At 41.1% G+C, this 26,525-nt stretch overlaps 1 protein-coding gene across 31 annotated transcripts in view; it reads left to right on the forward strand.

The window, feature by feature from the left end:
* Positions 1–26,525, forward strand: part of Sorbs1 (sorbin and SH3 domain containing 1) — a 259,137-nt gene that overhangs the window by 187,585 nt on the left and 45,027 nt on the right. For 14 of the 31 annotated variants that reach the window (XM_045134864.1, XM_045134873.1, XM_045134902.1 and 11 more), the window contains 7 exons: positions 3,839–3,886; positions 4,001–4,130; positions 6,465–6,579; positions 12,358–12,441; positions 16,844–16,909; positions 17,457–17,558; positions 19,975–20,024. In XM_045134864.1, coding sequence (XP_044990799.1) covers positions 3,839–3,886; positions 4,001–4,130; positions 6,465–6,579; positions 12,358–12,441; positions 16,844–16,909; positions 17,457–17,558; positions 19,975–20,024 — 595 coding nt within the window. The remainder of the gene's footprint in view (positions 1–3,838; positions 3,887–4,000; positions 4,131–6,464; positions 6,580–12,357; positions 12,442–16,843; positions 16,910–17,456; positions 17,559–19,974; positions 20,025–26,525) is intronic. The other 17 variants (XM_045134963.1, XM_045134960.1, XM_045134971.1 and 14 more) reach the window with 4 other exon arrangements.

The following is a 26,525-nucleotide window of genomic DNA, read 5'->3' on the forward strand; positions in this document are numbered from 1 at the left end:
CCTCTTCTTTCTCTCAAATAAATAAGTAGTTAAAGAAAAAAATAATTAAGAGAATAAATTATACATAATCTGGAATGTGTCATAATTGCTAAGGTTTTTAGATGAACCCATCCAACTTTAGCATGCCCTCGTCAAGTTTCTGAGCTGAAGTCCACACTGAGAGCTGAAAAACATGTTCACGAAAGTGCCCCTGTCCCATGTTATCCTAGGGCAGGGTGCCAGTGGAAAAAGAAGCCCAAGAGATCTTTTTCCATCTGCACCAAACAAGGAAGTAGCCTTTGGAGCATCAGTCCCTTGGTCTGCATTCCCACATCTCCAGCTTTCAGGCTGCTCCTTTTCAGAGTGTTGGAGTTGTACTCTGACTGTTGCTGCCATCTTACAGGAACTATTTCTCATTATGTCCTAATGAGCGTCCTCAAGTTGCTTCAGTTTCCTTACCACATCGCAAAAGCCAGACGCAAAGTTGCACCTGCATCTGTGATTCCATCGTGTCTATGACAGTAGCTTGCAAACCGGGTGTAGTCTGACTCTCCATTGCAGTCTGGCAGTGTGTTTGCGGCTTTGCTGCAGCAAGACACTGTATCTCAGAGGAGGTGGAGTACAGACACCTCCAAGTTGTCCTCTTATCTCCACATGTGCACTGTGCCGTGCATGCACACATCAATAAGTAAATAAGTAAATTCTTAAAAATCTTTGAGGCAATTTTTTTAAACCCAGAACTATTATTTTTTGCATATTTAAATGCTGTCCTTTCACCTATGAATTTGCTTCTAGACTTATGAATGAGGTGATAGTTAAAAATGAAACTTCACAGGGAGGAGCGGAGGCCAGGCACCGTGCTTCAGGAAGGTTCTCCTGTGCCTTGGCCGCAGCGTCCGCACCTAAGAGGAAGGTGAGCTCGGTTGCAAGCGCGGCGAAGGACGCGCCCAAGAGCGGGTTGGCCAGGCTGTCCGCAAAACCGGCTCCTTCACAAGTGGAAGCGAAGCCAAAAAAAAGCATCAGGAAATGATAAACCTTCAGACAAAAAAAGTACAAGCAAAAGGAGGAGGGGAGCAAAGGGCAAGCAGGCCGAAGTGACTAAGCCAGAGACTAAAGAAAACCTACCTGTGGAGAACGCAGAGGCAAGGCGAAGAGCAAGGAGAGGCCAGCCTCTGAGGAAGCGGGGAGGAAGACGCCAAGGCTGTCGTCGTCATCCACCACGGCCGTCAGCACCCCTGCCTCCTCCTTATACAACCCAGAGGAATATTTGTATCAGCTACTTTGTAAATGCAAGCTTTTTAGTAGCTCTAGAAACATTTTTTTAAAAGGAAGGAGCCCAGGGCTGGAGAGATGGCTTAGCAGTTAAGCGCTTGCCTGTGAAGCCTAAGGACCTCAGTTGGAGGCTCTATTCCCCAGGACCCACTTTATCCAGATGCACAAGGGGGCGCACATCTGGAGTTCGTTTGCAGTGGCTGGAAGCCCTGGCACGCACATTCATATTCTCTCTCTCTCTCTCTCTGTTGCTCTCAAATAAATAAATAAAAATGAACAAAAATATAAAAGGAGGGAATCCCACTTTTTAATTATAAATGATGTTTTAAGAGGGGAAATCATTTGCTGGTTGTTCATTTTTTGGTACAACCAGAAAATAGTGGGACATTGAATTATGGGAGGCTTTGACTGTCTTGGGTGTCAGCTTAACATTCCATAGGGGGGAGGTTAGATTTTATCCTACAATACAAAGCATATCAAATGGCAATTTGGAGTCACATTTGTGCATTTAATATGTCTTGAGTATTTTCAATTACTCCTAGTCTGTGTTTTAAGTAGAGCTGCTTCAAAAAAAAAAAAAAAAAAACTCCTTGGTCACGGCCCTGTCAGCACTGTGTGCCTCTGTGACATCTCTAGTTGTGGTAGTCCAGTGTTCCTAATAGTTTTGATAATGTACTGTGAAAGACAAAAAATTTTCATTTGCAGTGTATGTGATACTAAAATTGTGAACCAGTGGGAGTTGAGTAGAGATTGTGAGCATTTGAGGATGCTTGTACATGAGATCCTTGTAAGGAAAATGCCTCCAAGACTGAAGCTGGGTGTCACTGGAATAACTTCTACAGAAACACTGCATGGTCTTTAGATTTTCAGTGTGTGTATTAACACTTGTATATAATTGAAATGTTTGTGTTCTGTTCCTCAGAACCAATAAAACTATGAAAAATTTTAAAAATTAAACGTTACCACCTACTGATATACTTATTTTCTGTAATTCATAGTTTTGAGCTAAAATGCTAGGCTGGATTTGACGCCATCACTGATTTGTTCCTAACTCAGCTAACTTTCTTTGAAACTGGCACTGTTTTTTTCTAGACTAGTTTCTGGAATTGAAACAGATTTTCAGTGTTCTGTTGTATCATGGCATTTGATGAATACAATGAAAGTCTCATTTAGAATAAACAAACAAAAGAAAAGCTGATCTGTGTTGGTGAGAACCTCAATTCCATTCAACCTAGATGCTAACTATGTCTTTTAAGATAAAAGGGAGATGGAAGGTAAAGAGATACCTGATGCTTTCAGGCTCTTTTGGGAGTAATGCTTTGGAAAGATTATCAAGGATGTAGTGATGACATGTCTTGCACTTTCAAGACATTATGTTGGCTAAGAGACACAGAGGAAAAATGAGAATAGAGAAGATGGGGCCAGAAGTGTGAATGCCACTGTACTCAAAATAATATTGATTTTAGCTTTATTTACATTTCATAAAATATTCTGGTCTTTTCTGCTCTGAAACACAAAGTGATTTACATAGAAACAAGGACTTAATTAACGCTGCCATTAACACAACATATCAGACTCTTTGACTTGTCATGTGTTTTGCTAAAGTTGTTGGTGATGTGATTTTAAGGGAAGGAATTGGGCCTTCAGTCCACGTGCATGAGTTCTGACTTCAGATATCGGAAGATAGAACCGGCTTGTGGGCTCTTTGGGGAGTGATTCTCAGGAAGGCTTATCAGGGATGTGGGATGAAACATCTTGCACTTTCAGGACCGATCTAGCTTTGAAATCTGTTTCTGTGTGTGGTCTGATTTTTAGTTGAAAAATATATCCACTGAAGGGTATAAGAGATCTTATCTTGGCTCATTTATCTCAGAACACAGTATTTAGCTTACTTACAGACATTTGCCACAACCTGTAGATAGAAAACACCGTAGAAACTGGTATGATTGATTTGTTCCAGACACAATTTAGACATCCCAAGCAGTATCTGTGCAGAGCAGGCCTTCTAACAACATCAGCCATGGGTGTTCTGGCTTACAAGGAGAGAAATCTCATGGAGTCAGGCTGAGGTGGAACCCAACAGACCCAAGATACAGGTCTTCTCCAACTCTTTTCTTAGCTGCAGAGCTTCTTTGTCAATTATGCCATCTACAGAAGTCTCATATAAACCAGGTCAAAGCTGAGGTGGGGAGCTAGCAACCTCTGTGGACGTATTCTTTTCATCCAGTAACATCCCTGAGCCCCCAAAGGAGGCCAAGGCATTCAGCAGGCAAGATCAAAGACTGAGCCTGAGTGGCTGGGTCCACCTTAACCCCTACTTCCTACTCAGCCACACTCAAGACCCTGTATTCCAGCTTTTGTGATAGGTCTCTTTGAGAGGATTTTTGGCTGCTTGTTCCCATACATTTGCCAGGGCCTGACAGCAGCCATCCACTGGGCATTGTAAAGGTTCTGACTGGATTGCAGGTCCCAGGCTCTGTGCCGGGGTCCCTGGTGTAGCTGGATGCTGTGAAGGACTGTGGGAATGGAGAACAGTTCTTCTGCCATAGCCTACTCTTCCTGATTTCATTGTTTTTTTGTTCACTAGATGACGATTCAGATCTGTACTCTCCTCGACACTCCTTTTCTGATGACAGTAAGTGACTGAAGTTCCGGCTTGTGGGGAGGAAAAGAGGGTAGCAGCTGAGATATCTTCTGGTTTTAGTTTTCATGGATTTTGACCTATTTTGTATGCACTTTGTTTCTCCAGCAAAATCTCCGCTTTCTGTGCCTCGTTCAAAAAGTGAGATGAGCTACATTGATGGTGAGAAAGTGGTAAAGAGGTCGGCCACACTTCCTCTCCCAACCCGCTCTTCCTCACTCAAGTCCAGCCCAGAGAGGTAAGCCCTCCCTTGGGTGCATATCTTCACCACTTGAGACCCAAGAGCCAGTCCTTTCTTAGGAACATTTCCTGCTCTGAGTCTCAAAGTCCTTATCTGTAAAATGGGGGTAAAAATAGTGTGATGCCTTTATAGGAATATTACAAAGATAAAATAAGATAATGTACATGATGTTCTTAATAGGGGCTGGTTCATAGCATAGGTTTAATTAATGTTTACCATTCTGTCATGTTTTGATCTTTTCTTTTTGTAGTATCGGGGATTGAACCTAGGCCTTTCATTCATGATAGGCAAACGTTCTACTACTGAGTTGTATCTCTGTCCCTCTCTTTTCACATTTTATTTTGAGACAGGGCCTCATCTCACTAAGTTGTGCAAGTTGGCCTTGAACTTACCATGTAGTCCAGACAAGCTTTGAACTTTCAGTCTTCCCTCTTCAGTTTCCCAAGTAGCTTGGATTCTAGACCTACCCCACCAGGGTCAGCTACAAGAAAAATCTTAACTGAAATATTTGTCATGGGTTTTTATATTCTGTGTACTTACTAACCCCATTTACTTATTCATAGCAAAAAATATAAAATCAAAATGTATCTATATTCTTTAATGTCTGCTTACTCATATAATGTGTACTATTGAGACATAAAGCTTGTTCTATAATGACATTAGCCATTGCTTAGTACCTGCAATGAATCACCCAGTTTTCTTGTATTGCATTCTTATCTCTAAAACTGCCCTATGTAGTAATCACCTCCTGCTATCTGGAGAGGTGTCCTTTGTGTCATCTAGCCCTAATTTCCACCAGTCTTCATACGCACAAAAGTTTACATAGGTGAAACTTTCTTTTTCCCTTAAATTGACATCCAGTTATCCAGTTCATACTTTTTCATCTTCATAGAAAAGTGAATATTTTAAAAAGCCCCATACATGTCTAAGGCATGAGGTATGTATGTGTGTGTGTGTGTGTGTGTGTGTGTGTGTGTGTGTGTGTGTGTGTATATATATATATATATATATATATATATATATATATATATATATTTTTTTTTTTTTTTTTTTTTTTTTTTTTTTTCCGAGGTAGGGTCTCACTCACACCCAGGCTGACCTCAAGCTCCTGCCTCTGCCTCCTGAGTGCTAGGATTAAAGACATACATCACCACACTTGGCATCTGAGGAATCTGATAACTAATATGAAAGGAAAGCTGGGCATATCCAGACATTCCTTATTAGTGCATTCTATTAGACATCTACTGGGTGCATCATATGAAGACTGAACCAGATGATATATAAGAATATAAGGATAGGGCTGTAGAGATTGCTCAGTAGTTAAAGGTGCTTGCTTACAAAGCTTGAAGACTGATGGTCCTAGTTCAGTCCCCCAGCACCCATGTAAAGCCAGATGCACAAAGTAGTTCATGCATCTGGAGTTCATTTGCAGTGGCAAAAGGTCCTGACATATCCATACTCAATTTCTTTCTGTCTGCCTCTTTTTATCTGTCTCTCAAATAAATAAATATATATATTTAAGGGACTGGAGGGATGGCTTAGAGGTTAAGGTGCTTGCCTGTAAAGTCTAAGGATTTATGTTTGACTCTTCAGATCCCACTTACATGCAAGGTAACGGTAGCACGCAAGGTCGCCCATGCACACAAGGTGGCACGTAGTGGCTAGAGGTCCTGGTGTGCCAATTCTCTCTCTCATAAAAAAAAAAAACAGTCTGTTGGGCTTGCCTCAGAAAAGAATGTAAGGATATATAAATAGGTTTTCAGCTTTACATGGAAACAAAATTCAACCACAGGACAAAGTAGGGCAATGTACCTGCAGAAAAAAAAAATGCAGACAATTTCCAGAGTCATATTTTCTTTGAAATCATCCCTGTATGCCAGGTTAAGAATCTGGACCAAGGACTGAGATTGGTATATATTGTGGTGGGGAATGAAAGACACAGAGTATGCAGCTAATGCTTATTGAGTGTTTGTCCCTATTGACCTGGTACTGTCTCATGGAATGCTTGCAACAGTCCCCATTTTTCACACGAGGAAACTAATGTTCCAAGAGGTAAAGTGCAGGGCAATCTTTGCTGACTTTCCTCCTGTCTCTCTTTTCTTCACTCTACTTCCTTGTTTTGTACCTCAGGCCCATTATTAAGACAAAACTGAGATGTAATTGGTTGTTTTGAGAAGAAACCCAGCACAAGTAAATTGCTTACCCTGATTCCAGTTTTATGCTTTAGATCTAAATATTCCTTGATTAAGACTGCACTGACCAAAGTCAGACCATGTAGAAGTGAATGCCAGGTTTCATGAAAATAGCTCTGATATGGTTTTCCTTCTGCAGAAACGACTGGGAGCCCCCAGATAAGAAGGTGGATACTAGAAAATACCGTGCAGAACCTAAGAGCATTTATGAATATCAGCCCGGCAAGTCTTCTGTTCTGACCAATGAAAAGATGGTAATGTGCATCTTAAAGTTATTTTGTCTCACTCTGCCCATGCTGTTTAACGTGGAAGCATTGTATAGTTGGAATATATTGTTTCCCTCCTTGAGATAGGCTTTGTTTGTAAGACAATGAAAAAAAAATGAAGTTTTTCTTTTAGCCTTTGCATTTTGCAGGTGTTAATAACAAGTCCTGAGAGTCTGCTTTTAAACCATCCTCTTCCCGTGGCCCTGTGCATTGTTTAAACTAATTTTAATTTTGTTTTACTAACAAAGATTGATTTTGATGCTATTTTAAAAAGAGAATCTAAATCAAACTTATCATTGACTAGAATAAAGTCTGGCTTTAAGGTGTCTATTACTTGAACATGCATGAAGTTTGTAGAAGTTACTGGTGCGTCATTAAAAGCTAGATAACTGCTAATATGTGATAATTTGGGATGAAAGCCCCAGGCTATTAATTATGCCTTTTAGTTTTTTTTTGTTTTTTTTTTTTTTGATAGGCACAATGTTGAGGATGTTTCATATTCAGTCTGATGGATCATTCCCTACACAAATTCGGTGGGAAAATGTCCTGTATGGGAATAGCAGAACACCTTGTGAAAGTGGTCTCTTCCATGAAATAGAAAGACTTTACAAACTTCACAGTTTTCTTTTTTGTTTTTTTGTTTTGTGTTGTTTTCCAAGGTAGGGTCTTACTCTAGCCCATGCTGACCTGGAATTCGCTATGTAGTCTCAGGAACTCACAGTGATCCTCCTACCTCTGCCTCCCCAGTGCTGGGATTAAAGGTGTGAGCCACCACACCCAGTTGCAAAATTACTAGTTTTATACCTGTCAGTCATACTTACTTTTAGTCACCCTTCATTAGAAAAAGCTAGTTCAGATATTGGATGGTGGTTGTAGAGAGTTTCCAGAGCTGTGTAAGGCTTGAGTGCTCTGGTCAGAGCAGTAGAATGGAATAGTTATGCAGGGCATTGGTTTGTAGTAAGTGCTATTAGCAGACTGAGTGAAGAACAGCTCTCTGAATTGCGACTCAGAGTATTTTCCCTCAACGTCTTTAGCTGTACATGTTATAAAGGAATAATAAATTTGACTTTTACTAAAAGGGAAATGTGACATATTTGAAAGCATTGTAGGACAAGTAATTTTAGGGCTGGAGAGATTGCTCAGCAGTTAAAGCACTTGCTTGCAAAGCCCATTAGCCTGGGCTTAGTTCCCTAGTATCCATGTGAAGCCAAATACACTAAGTGTTACATGAGTCTGGAATTCATTTGCAGCAGCAAGAGACCCTGGTGTGCCCATTCACGTCCCTCCATTGAAAATAAATTAAAATTTTTTTAACAAAAAAGCACTGGAGGATCAGCAATTTTAATTAGGCTAAAGGTCAACAGATTACAGAAATTCTTTTAGAGTTGTAATTCTAAAGTGTTTACTGAGCACCACAGTTATTTTAAACAGAAAGAGGTAGCAAGGGTCTTGTCTCTGATTCCCCACTTCATTCAGGTTCTCTGCCTGTTTGATGGTACAGCATATGTAATAAGCAGAGATGATAACCTTCCACCCAGGGGCTCCAGGAAAGAAAGTCACACTCTTGAGAACTATTCCCAATACTTAAATAAAGATCCTGGGGCCTCCACCATGTGTTAATGCATGCATTTAAATGACTTTAGGGATTCTGGAAGCCTTTGGGTGCTTTTGTTTGGGCCAAGGCCATTCATAGATTGCCATGGCTCTTGCTGCAGGCACACCTTTTTTCTTGAATTTGTTCTTTGTACTTCCTTTACTTCATCCTAGTAATTTCACCACTGTTCAACAGAACTGGGAAAACAACATAATTTGTTTTCCTTATTGTTACCACTATAGGCCACATATCTCTATGACAGTTTTTGGGTTCATTAACATTATTTTCATAAACCATGGAAAGTGACATACAATGGCACATTGGATGCCTTCTTGGACACCTCTCCAAGAAGAGGAGACCATCCACAAGAACATCTAGTGTGTCTATATAGGAGCTTCTCCATGCTATTCCAAGTCCTAAGCTCATCCATGATGGGACATGAGCACCAGAGGCAGGTCAGGGAGAAACCCTTCCATTTAATACTTTAATTCAGTGCAATCCATCCAATTTAGCTCTCTCCTTCCAAAAAGAACTTTTTAATTATAGAGAGAAATTTCATTTGAATTTTAATCTTTCAACCATGGTTGAATTGGCCTTTATGTTTATTTTTTAATCCTGCTATTTTTATCACATGAACAGAAAAGTTGGAAAGTGAGTTTCAATTTGAGTCTTCCATTTTATATCTGGTATCTGGTTTGCCAGGATGTGAACATCCCCCCCCCCATATAACACTGAAAAAATCATCACTGTTGTTAAGTGTACAAACTAGTGAAAGATGTAGTGTTTGCTTTCAGTTTGCACTGACATCATGGGAGGAAAAACACACTTTCTTCCATGTGAGGTACACATGTCTGCTTGATTCAGGCAATTTAAGCCATGGCCTCATAGGCACAGCTAGCATTGCTAGTGGGAAGGGGAGAATGGACTGCCAGAGCTCATTTTGTCCCTGGCATGTATCTACACCACTCCAGACCAAGAGGCACTTCAGAGTACCCCAGAGATTTGTGACCTTGATGACCTAAGTACTACCTACCACCTCCATCAAGATAAAACTACTTTTTCTCTTCTGGCCTTAGAATTGGAGATCTGTTGGTTGATTCTTGCTAGGAAGGGTGAGGCTTTGTTCTTTTATACTTTTTCCTAAAATCCCGTACAGAATGTGAAAAAATATATATATAAATTTTATATATGATTATATATATGTATATACATGTGCATATATCTCCTAGGGTAGATGTTGAAGTTGGTATTCCCATGTATATATATGTAGGTATGTAATAGCAAGGTCATATATTTGGATGTTAGTTGTAGATGGTAAGAATGTGGAGGAGTGAATAATGGGGTTTATTCTGCTTGATTTCTTCCTTTCATCACTTTGATCCCTCTCAGGCATGTCAGGTCAGTCACCAGCCCTTCTTTAGCTTAGTATGATCTGCACCCTCTCTTTTGGATTATGAGAATAAAATATAGTTATCCTACATTGGAATTGGAATATCTGAGCTCTGAGTTACATTAGTGACTCTTCCGTTTGTCTTGGGGCAAGTCCTTTAACCTTCTTGAACCTCAGAGTTTTCTTCAGTGAATAGAAATATTATCTGCCTGCCAAACTTGGTGAATGACATGGTCTAATATTATATGGGTATAAGAGCTATGAACATTATAAAGGATGTGCAAATAAACATACCACATTCAGATGACTTATTTAATTCAAATTTGAAGCGGGTTTGTCACTCATGTTCAAACAGCAAGACTGTCTCTGAGAAGCTGGCATTTTCCTGGCAAGCCATTTCCAAGGATTTTATCAAGCTAGGGAAAGAACAGCCTCATCATCAAAGACCTTGTGGAATTGTCATGTCTGCCAGGACAGGCCTCCTCCTCTGCACCCAGAGGGATGTTGTTCGTCTGTTCCCTGACTGGATGTACTGCTGAGTTACACCTGGCAGACTGATGCAGGTGTGCGTGCTGTGTGATGTCATCCTTTTACCTTTATCTCTGGGCAGCTCAGGCAACTGAAACTTTAGGCCCAAGTTTTTTGACATGTCTGCTGACACTGTCTTGACACAGCAGAAACCTTAGCAGTAAAACAGTGTGCAGACGTCATTGAAGAATAAAATGGGTTCATTCTTTCAGGGTCATACGTACCATAACTTTCAAGCAATTTCCCAAAAGAGCTGGTATGTTGGTACATTTTAGTCAAAAAATAGGAAATTAAAAAAAAACTACCCTGTTTCCAGAGAACAGTTTATGAATAGTCTTTCTAAAAACAATAAAACATGAAACAGGCTTCATGAAATCCCATCATCTTTTTAAGAAATTATTTTTTATTTATTTGTTTGAGAGAGAGAGAGACATAGAAATAGGGAGAGAGAGAGAGAAAGAGAGAGAGAGGGAAGGAGGGAGGGAGGGAAGGAGAGAGAAGCGGTGTGCCAGACTTCCAGCCACTGCAAACAAACTCCAGGTGCATGCTCCCCTTTGTGCATCTGCCTTACATGGGTCCTGGGGAATTGAATCTGGGTCCTTTGGCTTTGCAGTCAAGTGCCTTAACTACTAAGCCATCTCTTCAGCCCGAAACCCCATCATTTTTAAGGTATAGAATGTTTCAGTGTCTAAGTAGTCATTCTGAAATGGTTGTGTCCCTGTGAGCCATGTGTAGTTTCACTGAATAAAGACAGAAGCTATTTACTTTCAGGAGTTAAAGACTTCTCCTTCAAGATGGAAGTCCTGGGTCCCTGCACACAACCAGAGAAGGCTGTTCTGAACACAACAGGACAGAACACAAGAAAATTTCTTTTTGGTTAAAGATATATATCCATGTCTTCATCTGCCTGTAGCAAAAGTAGAAAGAGTAGTACAGACATTTCTGAGGATCTTGACAGAAGGGGTTACTGAAGGTTATTAAGATGATTTTCTCAAAGTAGCAAAGGGGCTACAACAAGTGATTTAAGAAAAGTGACTACAGAAAGACCTACCTTGTGACCTAGTAATGGAAGATATGTTTGGCAACATTCTGTCATGTACCTTCCAGATTGTAGCCTGGAGGTATTTAAATTTCTTGTGTGATGTCTTCAACCTCAATAGGAACTGTATACATGTTGTATTTCAGGTTGTTATAGAAAATCACATCTCTCTTGTGATTTTGAAAGTTACTAAAACATAAACTTATGAATGTAACCAGCCCTTGGCCCTCAAATGCTTTTGCCTCCTGTGAACATGGCTCTATGACATATGATTTGCTGTCTAGATATTGATTTTTAATTTCAGAAATACATGCTGTTTTCCAGAATAAGATACCAGGATTTTAATACATATTTGATTAAATATTAAATCCCATAGAATAAAATTACCATGTGTGATGTCTCTTAGAGTTATATAAGATGAGAAATCTAACCTTGCAACGTAATGCATGAGTTTTCTTCCCCTATTCTGTTACCTGTCTTGTCCAGCTTTTCTGTCACTTAATTTTTTCTCAATTCCTCAACATTTATTTGTTAGCACACAAAATATATTCTCTCTGTACTCATCCCTCACAGATACTTGTTTAAAATGTTTTTCACTGTGTCTTGTTTTGACTTATATCATCTTTCACTTTACTGTGTATGAGACATGTAGCTCACCAGTCATGTGCCATTAAAGATGCAGTATTAACCAGTTGGCTTTTATAAAGTGTCAACATTTGTGTTTATTTTGAAAACCTTACAGCAGCCTTGCAAATAAGTACTAAAACTGTCCTAGCCCATAACTGTTTGCTTTACTCAAGTGGCATGGATGCTGAATGTTTGGTGTTATTTGAACTTCAAATAACAAGGGCTTTCTTTTCTCCAGTACTTAAAATGATTGAGGAATATTATTTGGCCCATATTCTGATTTACTGTGAAGAACCGCAGAGTGGTGCAGAGTTCTCAATCTCCAATCCATTGACCTCTGCTGGAGGACTGAGAACGAATCCCTCACTGCTTCCTACCATAGTGTCCCTGTTTTTATAAGCACATCCTCTCCTTCCTGTTTTCGGTTCTGGTTTTGCTGATGTCAGTAAAAATAAGTGATGGCTGCTGTTGAATGCAGCTGCCGTGTCTACCCAGAAACCGCTGCATCTCTACTGGCCTGCTCCTGTGTAATCTTTGCATAATGTTATCCTTCTCTTTCTTCCATTTCCCTGTCACCAACCCCTGTAGAGTCGGGATATAAGCCCAGAAGAGATAGATTTAAAGAATGAACCTTGGTATAAATTCTTTTCGGAATTGGAGTTTGGGAAACCGGTAAGTTTAATAGCTTCAGCGGTTGTGCACCTTTTAAAATAATGCTGTTGACGCATTGTTGCTGCTGCAGAGTTGGATCCATGTGTGAGGAGCTCAGGAGTGGGGAGCAGCCATGAAGATTGGCAATAATGAGTTAGTGTCGTACTGCAGACTAAGCATGCCTCACTACCTCACCAAGAAAAACCGGTGAGCTGTGAAGCACGCCTTGCCAAGATCTCCCGGACAACACAACTGAGTCGTTGCTTGTCCTTGGACTTCCCCTCTCTGACAGCACATATCTTGTGCCTTGTGGATGGCTGTATTTCTGTCATAGGTTCACTATTTGAACAAAGTCTTTTGGTACACCAAGTACAGGCAGGAGAATGCATTCCATCCTGGGAAGGCCATCATTGTTACTGCTTCAACTAACATCCTTTAGCACACACACAAGGCAAGCCAGCCACAAAGGCCTCTGCAGACACGCTCCACAGACAGCAGTCATAGGTGGCGTTGATGGGATATTTTTGATGAGTTAGGATAATACCTTCCAGGATTTGGAACAGAAGTTAGGAATTCTAGGAAATATAGTATTCTGCCTAATATTCAGTAGCTTCCTCATGAAATCACTGAGTTCACCTTGGTACAAATTGACTTTGGCACTTAAAGGAAAAGTTTCTTAGCTGTGAACCCAAAGGAGTTTCAAACACGAGGAGAAGTTCACATTTCCTCTCAGGATGACTGGCTTTAAAACTCCAGTTTGAGATCCTGATTATTATAATTATAAAAGGAATTTATGGGTAAAAGAGTTAAGCACGTGAAAATAAAACATCAGGCATTTGTATGAGCCTATAAGCCTTGAATACAACTTGTCAATTACTGTGGTCTTTGATGATAGTTTTAGTCTCAGATAATAATTAACTTTATAGTTCAGTAAAATGTGAAATTCTGCCGGGCGTGGTGGCGCACGCCTTTAATCCCAGCACTCGGGAGGCAGAGGTAGGAGGATCTCCGAGAGTTCGAGGCCACCCTGAGACTACATAGTGAATTCCAGGTCAGCCTGAGCCAGAGTGAGACCCTACCTCGAAAAACCAAAAAAAAAAAAAAAAAAGTGAAATTCTGTAGTATGTATTTTGCATTACAATGGAGACAAAATTGGTGATCTGGAATTGCTAGTTTCACTTAGAGATGCTGGCTGAGCTTTGGAAGTCCACATAAGTTCTGCATTGGTAGCACCTGACTTGGAACAGCCTTCCTATAGCAGAAGATATTCTGGACACGCCTCCCACTGGTAACCAAGCTGCCATTGGTGACACCAGGGCATCACTTGGGGGCAGCAAGGAGGGAAGCCTTCTGTTCAAACCATCTTTCCCCAGAGTTCTGGAGCACACCTCATTTCTCCCCCACCTTTTTTCCCTCTGCTGTTTACCATTTAGAACTCAATCTCCTTCAGGCAGCATTTTCCACTTACAAATATTGACCAGTATTGTAATCCTTTTCCTCTTCTACTTTTTCTTAAAACTTGCTCAGTGTTTGCATGAAAAAAATCTTCTTTTGATATGTGTAGTTTATCCTTCTCCCCAAAGAGCACTGTGATTAGTGCATGTAACAATTACACCACGTTCTCATCAAGGGACAGACAAGAGCTGTAAGGTGGTTTTTGTTTTTGTTTTTGTTTTTGAGATAGGGTCTCACTCCAGCTCAGGCTGACCTCAAATTCACTATGTAGTCTCGGAGTGGCCTCGAACTCATGGCAATCCTCCTACCTCTGCCTCCCAAGAGCTGGAGTTAAAGGCATGCACCACCACACCTGGCAACTATAAGTTTTATATAGCTTTATAGAGTCTGTGCCTCTGATTTTCAAAATTCCTTTCAGAATCCACAAATTTCTAGCAATATCCTCATCTGCCAAATAACTAAATTACTCCAAAACATCAGCTTTTGGAAACGTTCTATGTTCTAATTCTCATTTTCTATACATACACTTTCACATAATTGCTGTTGATACTAGATAGTTACAGTTTATGGTAAATAGGCCCTGAGATTAGCTTAGCAAAAGAGCTATTTCTACTAAAGTCTGAGAACCATTAAACCACGTCACATAAACGCTAAGAATACAGGCTACTTGCCAAGTGGGGTCCTCTTATGAGCTGCTCCCTTTTGTAAAGTCATGCCAAAGAAGCTTTACCGATGCCCATGTCTCCAGGAACTTCGCTGAAGCACACAGTTCTATGTGGTTTGAGATATCCTTGGCAGATTTGTTATTTAGTTGAACCAGCAGAGTTTGTGAAGAAGGTTTGAGAGGGAGTTTTTTTTTTTTCTTTTTCTTCTGAACCTAACCATTGTAGACCATGAAAGAATAAGAAATAAACATGGTGCAAACCATGGAAATTGGTTTGGAAAATGTTTTAGTTATTCAGAGGCAGAATGAAAATAAAACTCCTGCTAAATCCTGTGGGTCATCATGTCTACCTTCCTTTGTTGTTGTTTACACTAACCTTGTGCCACTTCTCTTGAGTCAAGCCCACCAGGACTTTGGCACTGACATTTACCCTGAGTTCTTTTTTTCCTCAAGTCATTCCTTCTCTTCAAGTCACTTAAAATGAATTGAAACTTTAGCAGGATAATAAATATCCTGCTATATCTTATAACACAACAAGTCCTCATAAACTAGCAAATTATTCAAGATTCTAGGGACCATTTTGGGTGTGTGATTATTTAAAATCAAATTAATTTATAAACATTCTCATGTGGTTTCTTATTTTGTGACAAAGTAAGAAAGGTATAGGGTAATGTGTAAAGTGTACTTCTCCAGACAAATATCCAAGCATACTAAGTGTTAAAGATGGATAATTGCTGGTATCACTTACTTTACAAATGCAAATTTACATATCCAAAGGTAACATTTCTGACCTGCTGCTATTAATTAACATGGGTAGAATTAGAATACTCTTGTTTTGCAGGTTAATTATTACAGGGAATCTGAGTAGCATCTTTTCTTTCTCCTTTTCTCTCTAACTTCTATAGAAATTGACATTATTTCTATCCACAAACTCAAGGCAAACTTTCTTAACGTAAAGCAATTTAAAGGATTCCATATACTTGGTTGTCATGAAATTTGTATGAAATCTTTAGAGCTATTAATGATTTCTTATTTCTGATCTTCCTAGAGGTCGTAGTGTAGGAGATTTCAAGTGTAAGAGGAGAAGAAGATCCACTCCTTGGAGAAAATTTTAGAGTTAGCAATGCCTATAACTGCTGAATATCGTGTTCTTTAGAGCCTTCCCTTGTTAACCTACAATACCCTGGCAGATTACCATCTCTAAAAGACAGCTCTGGGGCCTGGGGAGATGGCTCAATGGGTAAGAGTGCTTCCTGTGCAAGCACAGTCCTAAGAGGGCCGTATTCACCCTGAGTTTGATGCTCTAGTATCCAGAGAAGTACAACTGGGCTTGGCCATGATATGGGGAGCAGAGACCAGAGAGTTGCTGGGGCTTGTTAGTAAGCTGGTGTGACTGAAAATAGCAATCCTGGTTTCAACGGGATACTCCGCCTCAAGGAAGCACACAGATGAATGATAGGGGAGGACACCTAGTGTTCCTCTCTGGCCTCCACTCGTGTGCATGCACCATGCGCCCCCAACATACACACACAAATGCAGCTTAGCTGGGAATGTGCCTCAGTAGTAGAGCACTTGTCTAGCATATGCAAGGTCCTGGTTTTAATCCCCAACACAGCAAACAAACATATAAATAAATAAGCAGCTCTAGTTATAACATGAATGAATAAAAAAAGAAAATAACCCTAAAGTCTACTCTTTGCATTTTCAAAGAAGATGGAAAGTATAGCACTGCCAATTAGCAGTATTATCAAAATCTAGTTAAATGATGAGTTTAAAGCTACTGGTATGAAATTGCCTAGTGCACTATTTAACCCAGTCTATACCTGGACATCATTGTTACAAGCCATAGCAAAAAACACATTTAGTCCATTTTACCCTACATTAACCAGACCCCTGGATTCACGCATTTGTGGGCATGCAATGTATTGAAGACTGTTTTTAAAATGTAGACTCTCCAAGGTAATGTTGGTGTGAAAAGAATAATGAGGAATTTGAAAGTTTCTGATTTTACTCAAAGTTGTATTAATGCTTTTTTCTTTCCTTTTTGTTTTCAATATTTAAAACCCAGTGTTGATTTATTTTTAAGACTTAGACTTTATAGTACACCACCTAGCTAGCAGTTCCAGGTCCCCCGGGCAGATAGCTTTGCATCCTCAGGCAGAGTCCCCAGCTCTTTGCTTTGAGTTTGCCTTTCTGTGTTGGTCCAGTTCTCCTAGCGTGTCCCTCTTTGTTTTGAGCCAGCCCCCATGTTTGTCTTTATGTCTTTATGCTCATTTCTTCATTTCCTCCTCTGCTTCCCGTCAGCCTCCCAAAAAGATATGGGATTATACTCCTGGAGACTGCTCTATCCTTCCTAGAGAGGATAGAAAGGTAATTCCATTGTGCCTCCTCCGTGGACTGTGTGTGCTAGATCTCTAGCCTTGGTTGCTGTGAGTGTGCTGTGGGTTTGTTGTTTTCTTGAATCACTGTTTTTAACTTAGTAACTTTTTTTGGCTTGATAATAAAATATTTAACAAAGTCTGTAAGACACATACTAATGTTTAGAGGTCTTTAAAACAATTACTTATTCTGACATAGAGCATTTGTCAATCACCATATTCTGACATGAGAGGAAACAGGCCTTTCCCTAAAGGTAGGTTTTTGTGCTATTTGTAGTCTCATTAGCAAGTAGATTATATATTTGAAGCTGTTATGTTCAGGATTTCTATGGCATATGCCTAATGTTGCATTCTTTGCTTTTCTATGTGTAACTAATTTCTGGTGAGCCCTTGTGCTTGAGCCATGCCGTTGTGAGCTTATTAAAGTATGACACACAAAAAGAAAAAAAAAAAACCTCATTTTCAAACTTAAGCTTCCATTCCTTCTCCCTTTCCTCTAAACTAAAACATTCTTTCTCATCTTTTCTTTCTTGAACCAGACTAATCTAGAAAAAGATCTCAACCTCTGCCAAACAGAGTTAGAGACAGATTTAGAAAAAATGGAGCCGGTTTCTAGAGCACCAGGTGCACACTCGCCACAGGTATTTCCCACTTTTTCTCATGGCATTGGTTCCTTTCCAAGCTCTGCTTTGTTTCCTTCTCTGTTGGTGGTTTGATGTGGCTGAGGTGACAGGTGGTGACACTGGTAATTTTAAGCTGCATGACTTTGAGACTCCGATTTAGATCCCACCCCCCACTTGATTTATATTTATTTATTTTTGGTTTTGGTTTTTCGAGATAGGGTTTCACTCTAGCCTGGGATGACCTAGAATTCACTATATGGTCTCAGGGTAGTCTCAAACTCATGGCGATCCTTCTACCTCCACCTCCTGAGTGCTGGGTCTAAAGGCGTGCGTCACCACGCCACCATGCCTAGCTCCCACTTGATTTTTGTTTGGATTCCTTTTGAGCTTGGCCTCTTCCTTAAAGGGAATTTTTCAAATACATGCAGAGTAGCTGGTGATCTGAACTCCTTCTTCCCACCATGCCCTTATTCTTTTTCTCTGCTTTCAGAGGATGACTGGTTTAAAGTTCCTTTCCTTTGCCCCAGTGTTTGGGGAGCTATTTTGGAGGGGAGCAATTTATCTTTTTCTTTTTTGTAGCCCTGGGAGATACCAACCTTGGAGGTTATTTTCAAAGACACTGCAGGAGTGATTTGGATGTCTCTTCTATCTAAGGCCCTGTGAGAGCTGGGGCAGTTGTCATTGTAAAGGTCAGAAAGTTCTCAATGGAAAGTATGCTCTAGACCCCAGATGGCCTGGACACAGCAAGTGCCTGAAACTGAACCTGCATTGGTATTTTTAAAGGGAGCTGTGTCAAAATGTGGTTGATTAAGAGGTAGAAGGGGGTAAGGAGTGAGCTGTTCCAAGGTAAATAGGTTTTCAAACCAAATATTTGCTGAAGTGTCCTCAAGGCTGTCCAACAAGGCTAAAGAAACTTAAGAGGAATGGATAAAGTTAGAGAAGTAAAGAAGGAATGTGGAGTCTGCTGAAGAGGCCAAGAAGGGCCACAAACTATGAGAGGAAAGGTGGAAGGTGACAGCTCTCGATGCAAGCATAAGCAAGAGAGGCTCAGACTACAAGCGTGAGTGAGTCGAGCATACACACACAAATAATGGAGGGGTGGGAAAGAGAGGTGAGAGGGATGAGTGATGGAACAAGAGAACTACTCAAGTGCTCCAGGGAGATAAAAAATATATATATGGGCTCCCTTGAAATGTCCATAGATTGGTTAACCAGGTTTCTACAGACATTGGCGGTCACCAGGCAAGTAGTTGAGTTAGAGTACATGGCAAAGAAGCAGGGTATCCTATGGAGTGCAGTATTGGTTCAGAAGATGTGATTGTAGAAGGAAGGAAGTGGGATGACCCCAGAGGACTTCACAGAGTCAGGCAACAGTTTTTCCGTGATGGAAACCAGAGGAAGGTCTTCAGAATTGGAATCCCAGAACGGGACAGGTGCCAAGAGGTAGGGGTGCGATGATGGGGCAGGTGAGCGGCTGGAAGATTGTGGGGAAGTATGAGTAGTACCTCTCTAAAAAGGAATGGCAGTGGGGTGGGGGAGCTTCACTCCCAGGGGGAACAGTGACTCAGGCCAAAGGACCCACACCTTATATGTTGAAGGTCAGCATTTCAGTAGGTGGCGAGAGTCCCTGATGAAGCTCCCTCCCTCCCTGCTACCTCTGCCTTCTCTGATTGGCTCTTTTCTCTCCTTGCTTCTTTCTCTGCAGTTTCTCTTCAGACAGCTTATTTTCCTTAAAGCGATCATTAGTAGAGATAGTGGTCATTATTGGCAGATAGGAGTAGCTGTAAAAGCTAACTTTTGCATTGGTGTAGTCAACACAAATATACTGAACCCTTACATTTTTTTTCTCAAGACAACAAAAGAGACTCTAGACGCATAAGTATGTTGCTTTTGTACTGCATGTTGCTCTTGGTGTTGCTTTTCGTCTTGTTAGTGGCCTGCAGTTTTGTAAAGCAACCCCCATCCATGCTGACATGGATTCTAGTGGGTTTTGTAAAATTGTGTTCTTCCCCATTTTCACACTTCTAAATCTTCAGGCATAAACAAATTGTCTAAATACAGTGTGGTGTTCAAAAAATGCATATGTATGTATGTATTTTGTACCTGGAGTGTTGTGTGACCCTCCTCTGGATGTGGCCTTAGGGGTGCATGATGAGATCTGCAGTGGGTCTGTGACTGGAGATAATCGTGAATTGAAGGTCACTTTCTGACCTGCCTAGACAGGTGGCTACATTTACTGGAAGACCAGAGCATGGGAGCCTCCTGTCCCCAAGTCCTCCCTAGCCTTGAAGATTTTATGTCCTGGCCCCTTATCTCCCAGAGCTCATACTAAATGAGGGAAAGAAAGTGGCTTCTCTCTTTTCCCTTGGTTTGCAACCTTTGCATGAAAATAAATCATCTACATAGATTCTTCTTTTCTTTTTGATTTTTACAGAGCTCAGCAGTCAGCCCCGCTCCAGACATTACTTCAGAGCCTCCTGGATAGTAAGTAGTCATTCGTCTGCATTTATGTGGCTTAGTATATTAAGTGTTAGACACAGGAGAGAGAGGCCTGGGTTTTAGACCCAAAGTGTTTCATCTCTATCTGTCCAGTAGCAAATGACATATAGTTTGGTGGTAAATGCCAAAGGCTTTGGTGCTAGATAGGATTCAGGGCAGTGGGACTGTCCCACCCCCTGGTCCTTTTCCTCTAGTAGTTTGGTGGCATTATTGGCTGCAAATTATTTTACTTGGGGCTAGGGAGATGGCTCAGTAGATAAAGTGCTTGCCATGAATTTGGAACTCCAGACCCCATTAAAAAGCTGGAAGCTGTGGTGGACTTCTGTAATCCCAACATTTCTATGGTAAAATGGGAAATGGAAACAGAATTTACTGGAAGCTCGCAAACCAGCCAGCCTGGCATCACACACACATACAAAAAAGTGTTTTCTGTCCCCTTCCAAATTAGTATTTGTGATGATTCACATTACCTTTGATTAGTTTTTCCCCAGACTCATGTCTTCACCTTTAGAATATGAGGTTATTTGTTTACATTTCAAATAAAAATTCTTCTCAGTCAGCCAGGCGTGGTGGTGCACACCTTTAATCCAAGCAGTTGGGAGGCAGAGGTAGGAGGATTGCTGTGAGTTCAAGGCTACCCTGAGACTTCATAGTGAATTCCAGGTCAGCCTGACCAGAGTGAGACCCTATCTCAAAAAACCAAAAAAATAAAAATTAAAAATAATAAAAATTCTCTTCAGTCAATTCCTGAGGGAGGGGAGTGGAGGTAGGATGGGCTGAACCTGGAATAAAGATGGAGGGATAGACTGCAGGAGTTAGGTTCTTTGGCCAGACCTATAGTGGGGATGTAGGACCTTTAAATCTCACACAGATGTGATTTTTCCCCCCTTCTGTCAAGTCTTAGGATTCTGGCTTGATGAGGTATGTATTCCTCATTCACTTAATCATGGGGTACCCACCATCCTCTTTTTTTGTTTGTTTGTTTGTTTTTAAGGTTTTTTTAAATTAATTTATTTTTTATTAGTTTTCTATTCTGCAAGTACAGGCAGTTTGGTACCATTATTAGACTCATCCATGACCTACCCCCTCCCCATTGGCCCCTCGTTGAGGTATATGGGTCGTGCATAGTGGAGTTAGCCCACAGTTATTGGTATGATAAATGTCTCTGTATGTCATGACCCAACATGTGGCTCTGACATTCTTTCCGCCCCCTCTTCCACAAAATTTCCCTGAGCCATGTTGGGTTCATTTTTGGTCTGCTTCAGTGATGAGGTGTTGGGGGCCTCTGGGGCTCTGGCTCTCTGATTTGGTAGGAGTTGATTTTTCTCTGTGTTGGTCTCCTTCCCCCTTGTGCTGGTATCTGGTTCATCAGGAAAACAGCACCCTTGCTTCTTTTGCCAATTTTCCTTAGTTTCAGCCGGGGCCCTTTTGAGGTATGATGGGGTGGCTCTCTCCTTAGGATCTACATCTATCTGAAAAAGAGAAGCAGATTCTCCAATGGAGAGTAAGTTAGCACCAGGACAAATGAGATAGCCCTTACTTTTTTTTTTTTTTAATAGAGGGCTTAATAGGTGTAGGCCCTCTTGTAGCCCATGATTGATGGTAGCTTGATATTGGAGAGTGGTCTTATGTTTGGATATGGTTCTGACTTGTTTCCCATTTCCAGCTATGGGTCTCGTACCACTGATGGGATCAGTTAGCCGAATAAAGAGCAGTTGGTTCCCCACCATGGCTGTGTGCCACTATTGCACTTGTGTGGGCATCACAACAGGTTATTTGCTGCTAAGTAGGTTGGACCGTGAGTTGCTTGGACAGATATTGGTCGTTTCCCCCAGTCGCCCATGTAGCACCTTCTGGCCCTAGATGCACTGACTGTCTGGGGACTGACTCTCTCCTGGCTTCCAGCCATGCCATTCCATTTTACGTTTCAGCTGCATATGGTGTCTTCAGCAATAGGGTCTTACCACTAACCTTTGGTGGGTTATCAAGTACTCTGACAGAAATCTCTCATTCTTTTAGAAAACCTTGTATGTTTCTCTGATCAAAAGCTCATTGTGGGTGATAACCCCATGCTGGTACTGGGAGTTACAGGTCAGTGTCCCCTAAGAAAATGAGGAAAAAAGGTAACTAATATATAGGAGTTAAGAGAGGAGAGAGAGAGAGAGAGAGGAAGAGGGAGGGAGGGAAGATGTAGAGGATTTAGGTTAGACTTGATCCTACCTTCCCCAGTGTCTTGTGGTTCAGGTATTTCCTATATAGGCCTGGAAGGGGTGGGAAACACTAATCTAGACCCAAACGGCAATGGTACCATAAAATTCTACTTCCTAAAAGGCAGACCACCATCCTCTTTTGAATCCTCTCCCAGAGTGCCGTTCTCAGTACATTTCCATGTAGCTTTTACCCAGTTGCACATTTCCAGTAATGGTCTCACCCCAGTAGATCCATAGTAATAGCAAGCATCTCTGTTGTATGAACAAAAACCAGCCTAGCCTTCCTATGCCGAGACTCATGATATTGTTCTTCTGTCCTCTACCTCGGCTGCCATATATCCAAATTATAGTCTTTGTATTTTTGACACTTTCATACACGAATACAGTATATTTTGATCTCATTCCTCCATGAATCATACTCTTATATTTTCCTAATTACTTATAAACTCCTTGAGGGTATGGTCTTCTGTCTTGAGGGTGCCAGGCACACACAGTAAATTAGGGAACCTGACTGGTTCTGACAATAGCATTTCCTCATCATTCATTTTTTTTAAATCTGTACTCAACTCACTAAAATATAACAAGGAAGGCTGAAGAGATCGCTCAGTGGTTAAAGGTGCTTGCTTGAAAAGCCTGTCTGCCTGGGTTCAATTCCCCAGTATACACATAAAGGCAGATGGACAAAGTGGCACCTGCATCTGGATTTCTTTTGCTGTGACAAGAGGCCCTGGCATGCCCATTCTCTCCCTCTCTTTCTTTCTCAGCCCACCCCCCATGAATAAATAAATGAAAATATTTAACAAATGTTGGTGAGATTGCTTAGTGGTTAAGGCACTTGCCTGAAAAGCCTAAGACCCAAGTTCAATTCACCAGTACTCACATAAGCCAGATGTACAAGGTGGCACATGCATCTGATGTTTGTTTGCAATGGCTAGAGGCTCTGGTACACCCATTTTCCTCCTCCTCTTCCTCCTCCTTCTCTCCCTCCTCCTCTTCCTCTCTCTTCTTCTTCCTCTCTCTCTCTCTCTCTCTCTCTCTCAAATAAATGAATAATTTTTTAAAAATATTTAATGAAGTAAAACAAGGGGCAATGACACTGTGGTTCCATGTTCCATTTGACTGGGCACAACCACAATAAGCAGACTTGCTGAGTTTATGGATTTCCCCCCAAGTACTGCTTGGATCTTCATTGCCAAAGCCAGCACTGCATAAAAGTAAAGTCAGCCAGCTGGGGTTTGGGGCATCTCAGTGGAAAAATGGAAAAACTTTCATCCTTTTAGGGTAGTGGTCAAAAGTTCGAGTGAGAGCTTTGAATATAGAGGTTTTGTGGTTTAAATGCCCAGGAGCATAAGAAGAAATGAGATATGTTAAGGCAGCACTAAAGACTGGCTTGCCTTAGAAGACAGTTCTCACCTTGAGGAAGGCAGGGTACAACTTATGCTGGGAGTGGTGACCAAGCCACAGTCACAGTGACACAGCAGTAGCCTGAGGTGCTGTATGGGAAGCTCCTCCCTCTTTATCTCTGCTGCCTCTGGGGCTCTCTCTGTTGAAGAGCTGCCAGTACAGCTGTGTCTTCAGCTTCATAAGCCACAGGTCCCCTAAATCCCAGGGCTGTGCTTTTAGAGGGCCTCAGGCTACCTACAGACAAAGCTTTCCTCCAGGACACCACTCCATCAAGGCCACCTCTTTGTTCTTAGCTCACCACTCTGACCATCCGGACAGGTGGACAGGGCGTTTTGTCCAGGGCTCTCCCACCCCTGATGCACACTGACTGAAACTACTGCTGCCTGGTCTTCCTCGGCCTCTTCGCCTGCCTCCAGGTTGATTGTCCATCTGAATATATCCCCAAGCTCCACTGGAGCTGTTGTAATAGAACATAGAGTTGTCTCTTTGGTTGCTTTAGAGACCCTCTCCATGTATAAAATGAGTGCTAGTAAATTAAATACAAAGTAGCAAATAAAGCAATTATAAATGATGAAAATGTTTAGCAGAGAAAGTAGCCACCATAGTAAGGGTTAGGAACATTAGTCTTGAATAAAACAATTTTAGCTAGGCACGCTGGTACATGCCTTTAGTTCTAACACTTGGGGAAGCAAAGGTAGGATGATTACTGTGAGTTTAAAGCCATCCTGGAACTACAGAGTGAGTACCAGGTCAGCCTAGGCTAGAGTGAAACCTTACCCTGAAAAAAAATTCTTCATTCTTATTCTCACTTTTTCTCTTTCTCTATCTGCCTCTCTCTCTCAAATAAATAAATTATTTATTTTTTTAAAGGGCTGGAGAGATTGCTTAGCAGTTAAGATGCTTGCCTGCAAAGCCTAAGGAACTGGGTTTGATTTCCCTAGTACCCACGTAAAGTCAGATGCACAAGGTGGCACATGTGTCTGAAGTTCATTTGCAGTGACCCTGGCACACCCATTCTCTATCTTTAGCTACCTCTTTCTCTTTCAAATAAATAAGTAAAATATTTTTTAAACAATAATTTTAAGTTCGTTGAACACTATGTGTTAGGCCTATGATTCACATTTTATCTACTTTAGCTCATTTAAGGTAGGATCCAGAATCAGGTGTTATTTCCAGTCCCCACTGTAATGGGTACCCTGGGGCAGCATGCTACCCATACCTGTTGTGTGGGTGCTATATATCCAGAGTAGGAAAAGTGAAGCTCTGGGCTCGGGTGTCTGTACTAGAGCCTTCACTGAACCATACTGATTCAAACTTGGTAATAATTTGGCAAAAGGCCTACTAAAGCTTTCTGGTTTGGGGCTACTAAAAAGAAACAATTTAAGCGGTTCTTTACAGTGATAGACTAGCAAGATTGAAGGGAGCTAATGTACAGCGCTTAAAGAGCTGATTGTCTTTAGATGCTCTGAGTGTCTTTATCAGGATTCTTGATATATTGTTTTAGCAGCCATTCATATTCATATTTGTATCTTTGAAATCAGTCGCTAAAGACCTGTTTTTCAGCTATAGTCAGCTCTCCTGAAATACTTATCAGGACAAACTTGGTCAGATGCATAAGAATTTTTTTCCTCATATTTGGAGTTGGTGAGGAACAGCTTAAGGTGGGTACCTAACATAAAGGAGTGTGTGCATGCTGGGTAAATGAAAATGTCTATAAATCATAGGAACTGGAATCTAGCTTGCGTGGTAGTGAGGTGCAGCGTGCACACTGACTCTGACTTGTGTTTCTGAATAGATAGGGATGATAAAGTGTGGAAGGAAACACTGGCCAGACTTGACCCAACTCAAGTAATGAAGAAAGGAGTCCCAGATAGTCAGGGTCACAAATTGCTTGCACCTGGAGAACTGGTTTTAAAGCTACTTTTATGTCTTGGATAGGCTGAAATTTAGAATTTTATTAATGAGCACTGGTTATATCACAGTACAAAAGTAGCTGGGGTGGGAGGCTTGTGGCTCCCCATGCCTGTAATCTCAGCACTTAAGCAAGTGAAACAGGAGGATCAAGGAATTCAAGGCCATCCTCAAGTACATAGTAAGTTCAGGGGCAGTTGAGGGTAAATGAGAGCCTGCCTCGAGCAAACAAACAAAAAGCAAAAAATGAAAAGAACAGAAAGGAAGAAATTTACCCAGAATCTCAATATTCTAATGGCCAGATCTGTCCCTCAAAGGTATTTTTCACAGTTATCATCACAGTGAATGTCACTTTTTTACTTTATTTCCTAGCATTATCAGATCTGTAAGTCTGTAGAGGGTACTGCTCATTTCCCGGTTGCTTGTCATTTCAGCATGCCCTAGTGGAGCTACTTTCCTTGCCTCACCAAAAGAGCATTACTCTGTTGAGCCAGCAGGTGGCACTCAAGGAAAAGCTGTTCTTGGCCGTGGGCACTGCCCAGAGCGATTTTCCCTTTCACTAAAGAATAAAACGCAACCTAAAAATTTATATGGAACACTGAAGATTACCTAGGCCACCTAAAAGTATATCATAAGCTGCATGCATGTATTCCTTTAATTTTAGAATTGTTTATTCTACCAATATTTATTGAAAAACTGTGTTAGGTACCAGCTATTAATAAAATAGCTGCCTGTGTGCAAGGGGTTCAGTATGTAGCATTTGAAGACTTGCAACAACCAGGATATGGTAAATGTAACTAAGGGACCTTAGACACAGTGCATATCTCTTATTTTGTGGAGGAGAGGTCAAGGAAGGCTTTATAGAGCTGCAAATAAAAGGGGAATTACAGTACCATTCAATTAAAAATTTTTTTAAAAAACTTAATTTTTCATGTAACACAGAGTGCCATGAGATGGAACT

Source organism: Jaculus jaculus, chromosome 1 (assembly GCF_020740685.1).
Source record: "Jaculus jaculus isolate mJacJac1 chromosome 1, mJacJac1.mat.Y.cur, whole genome shotgun sequence".
NCBI classification, from domain to species: Eukaryota; Metazoa; Chordata; class Mammalia; order Rodentia; family Dipodidae; genus Jaculus; species Jaculus jaculus.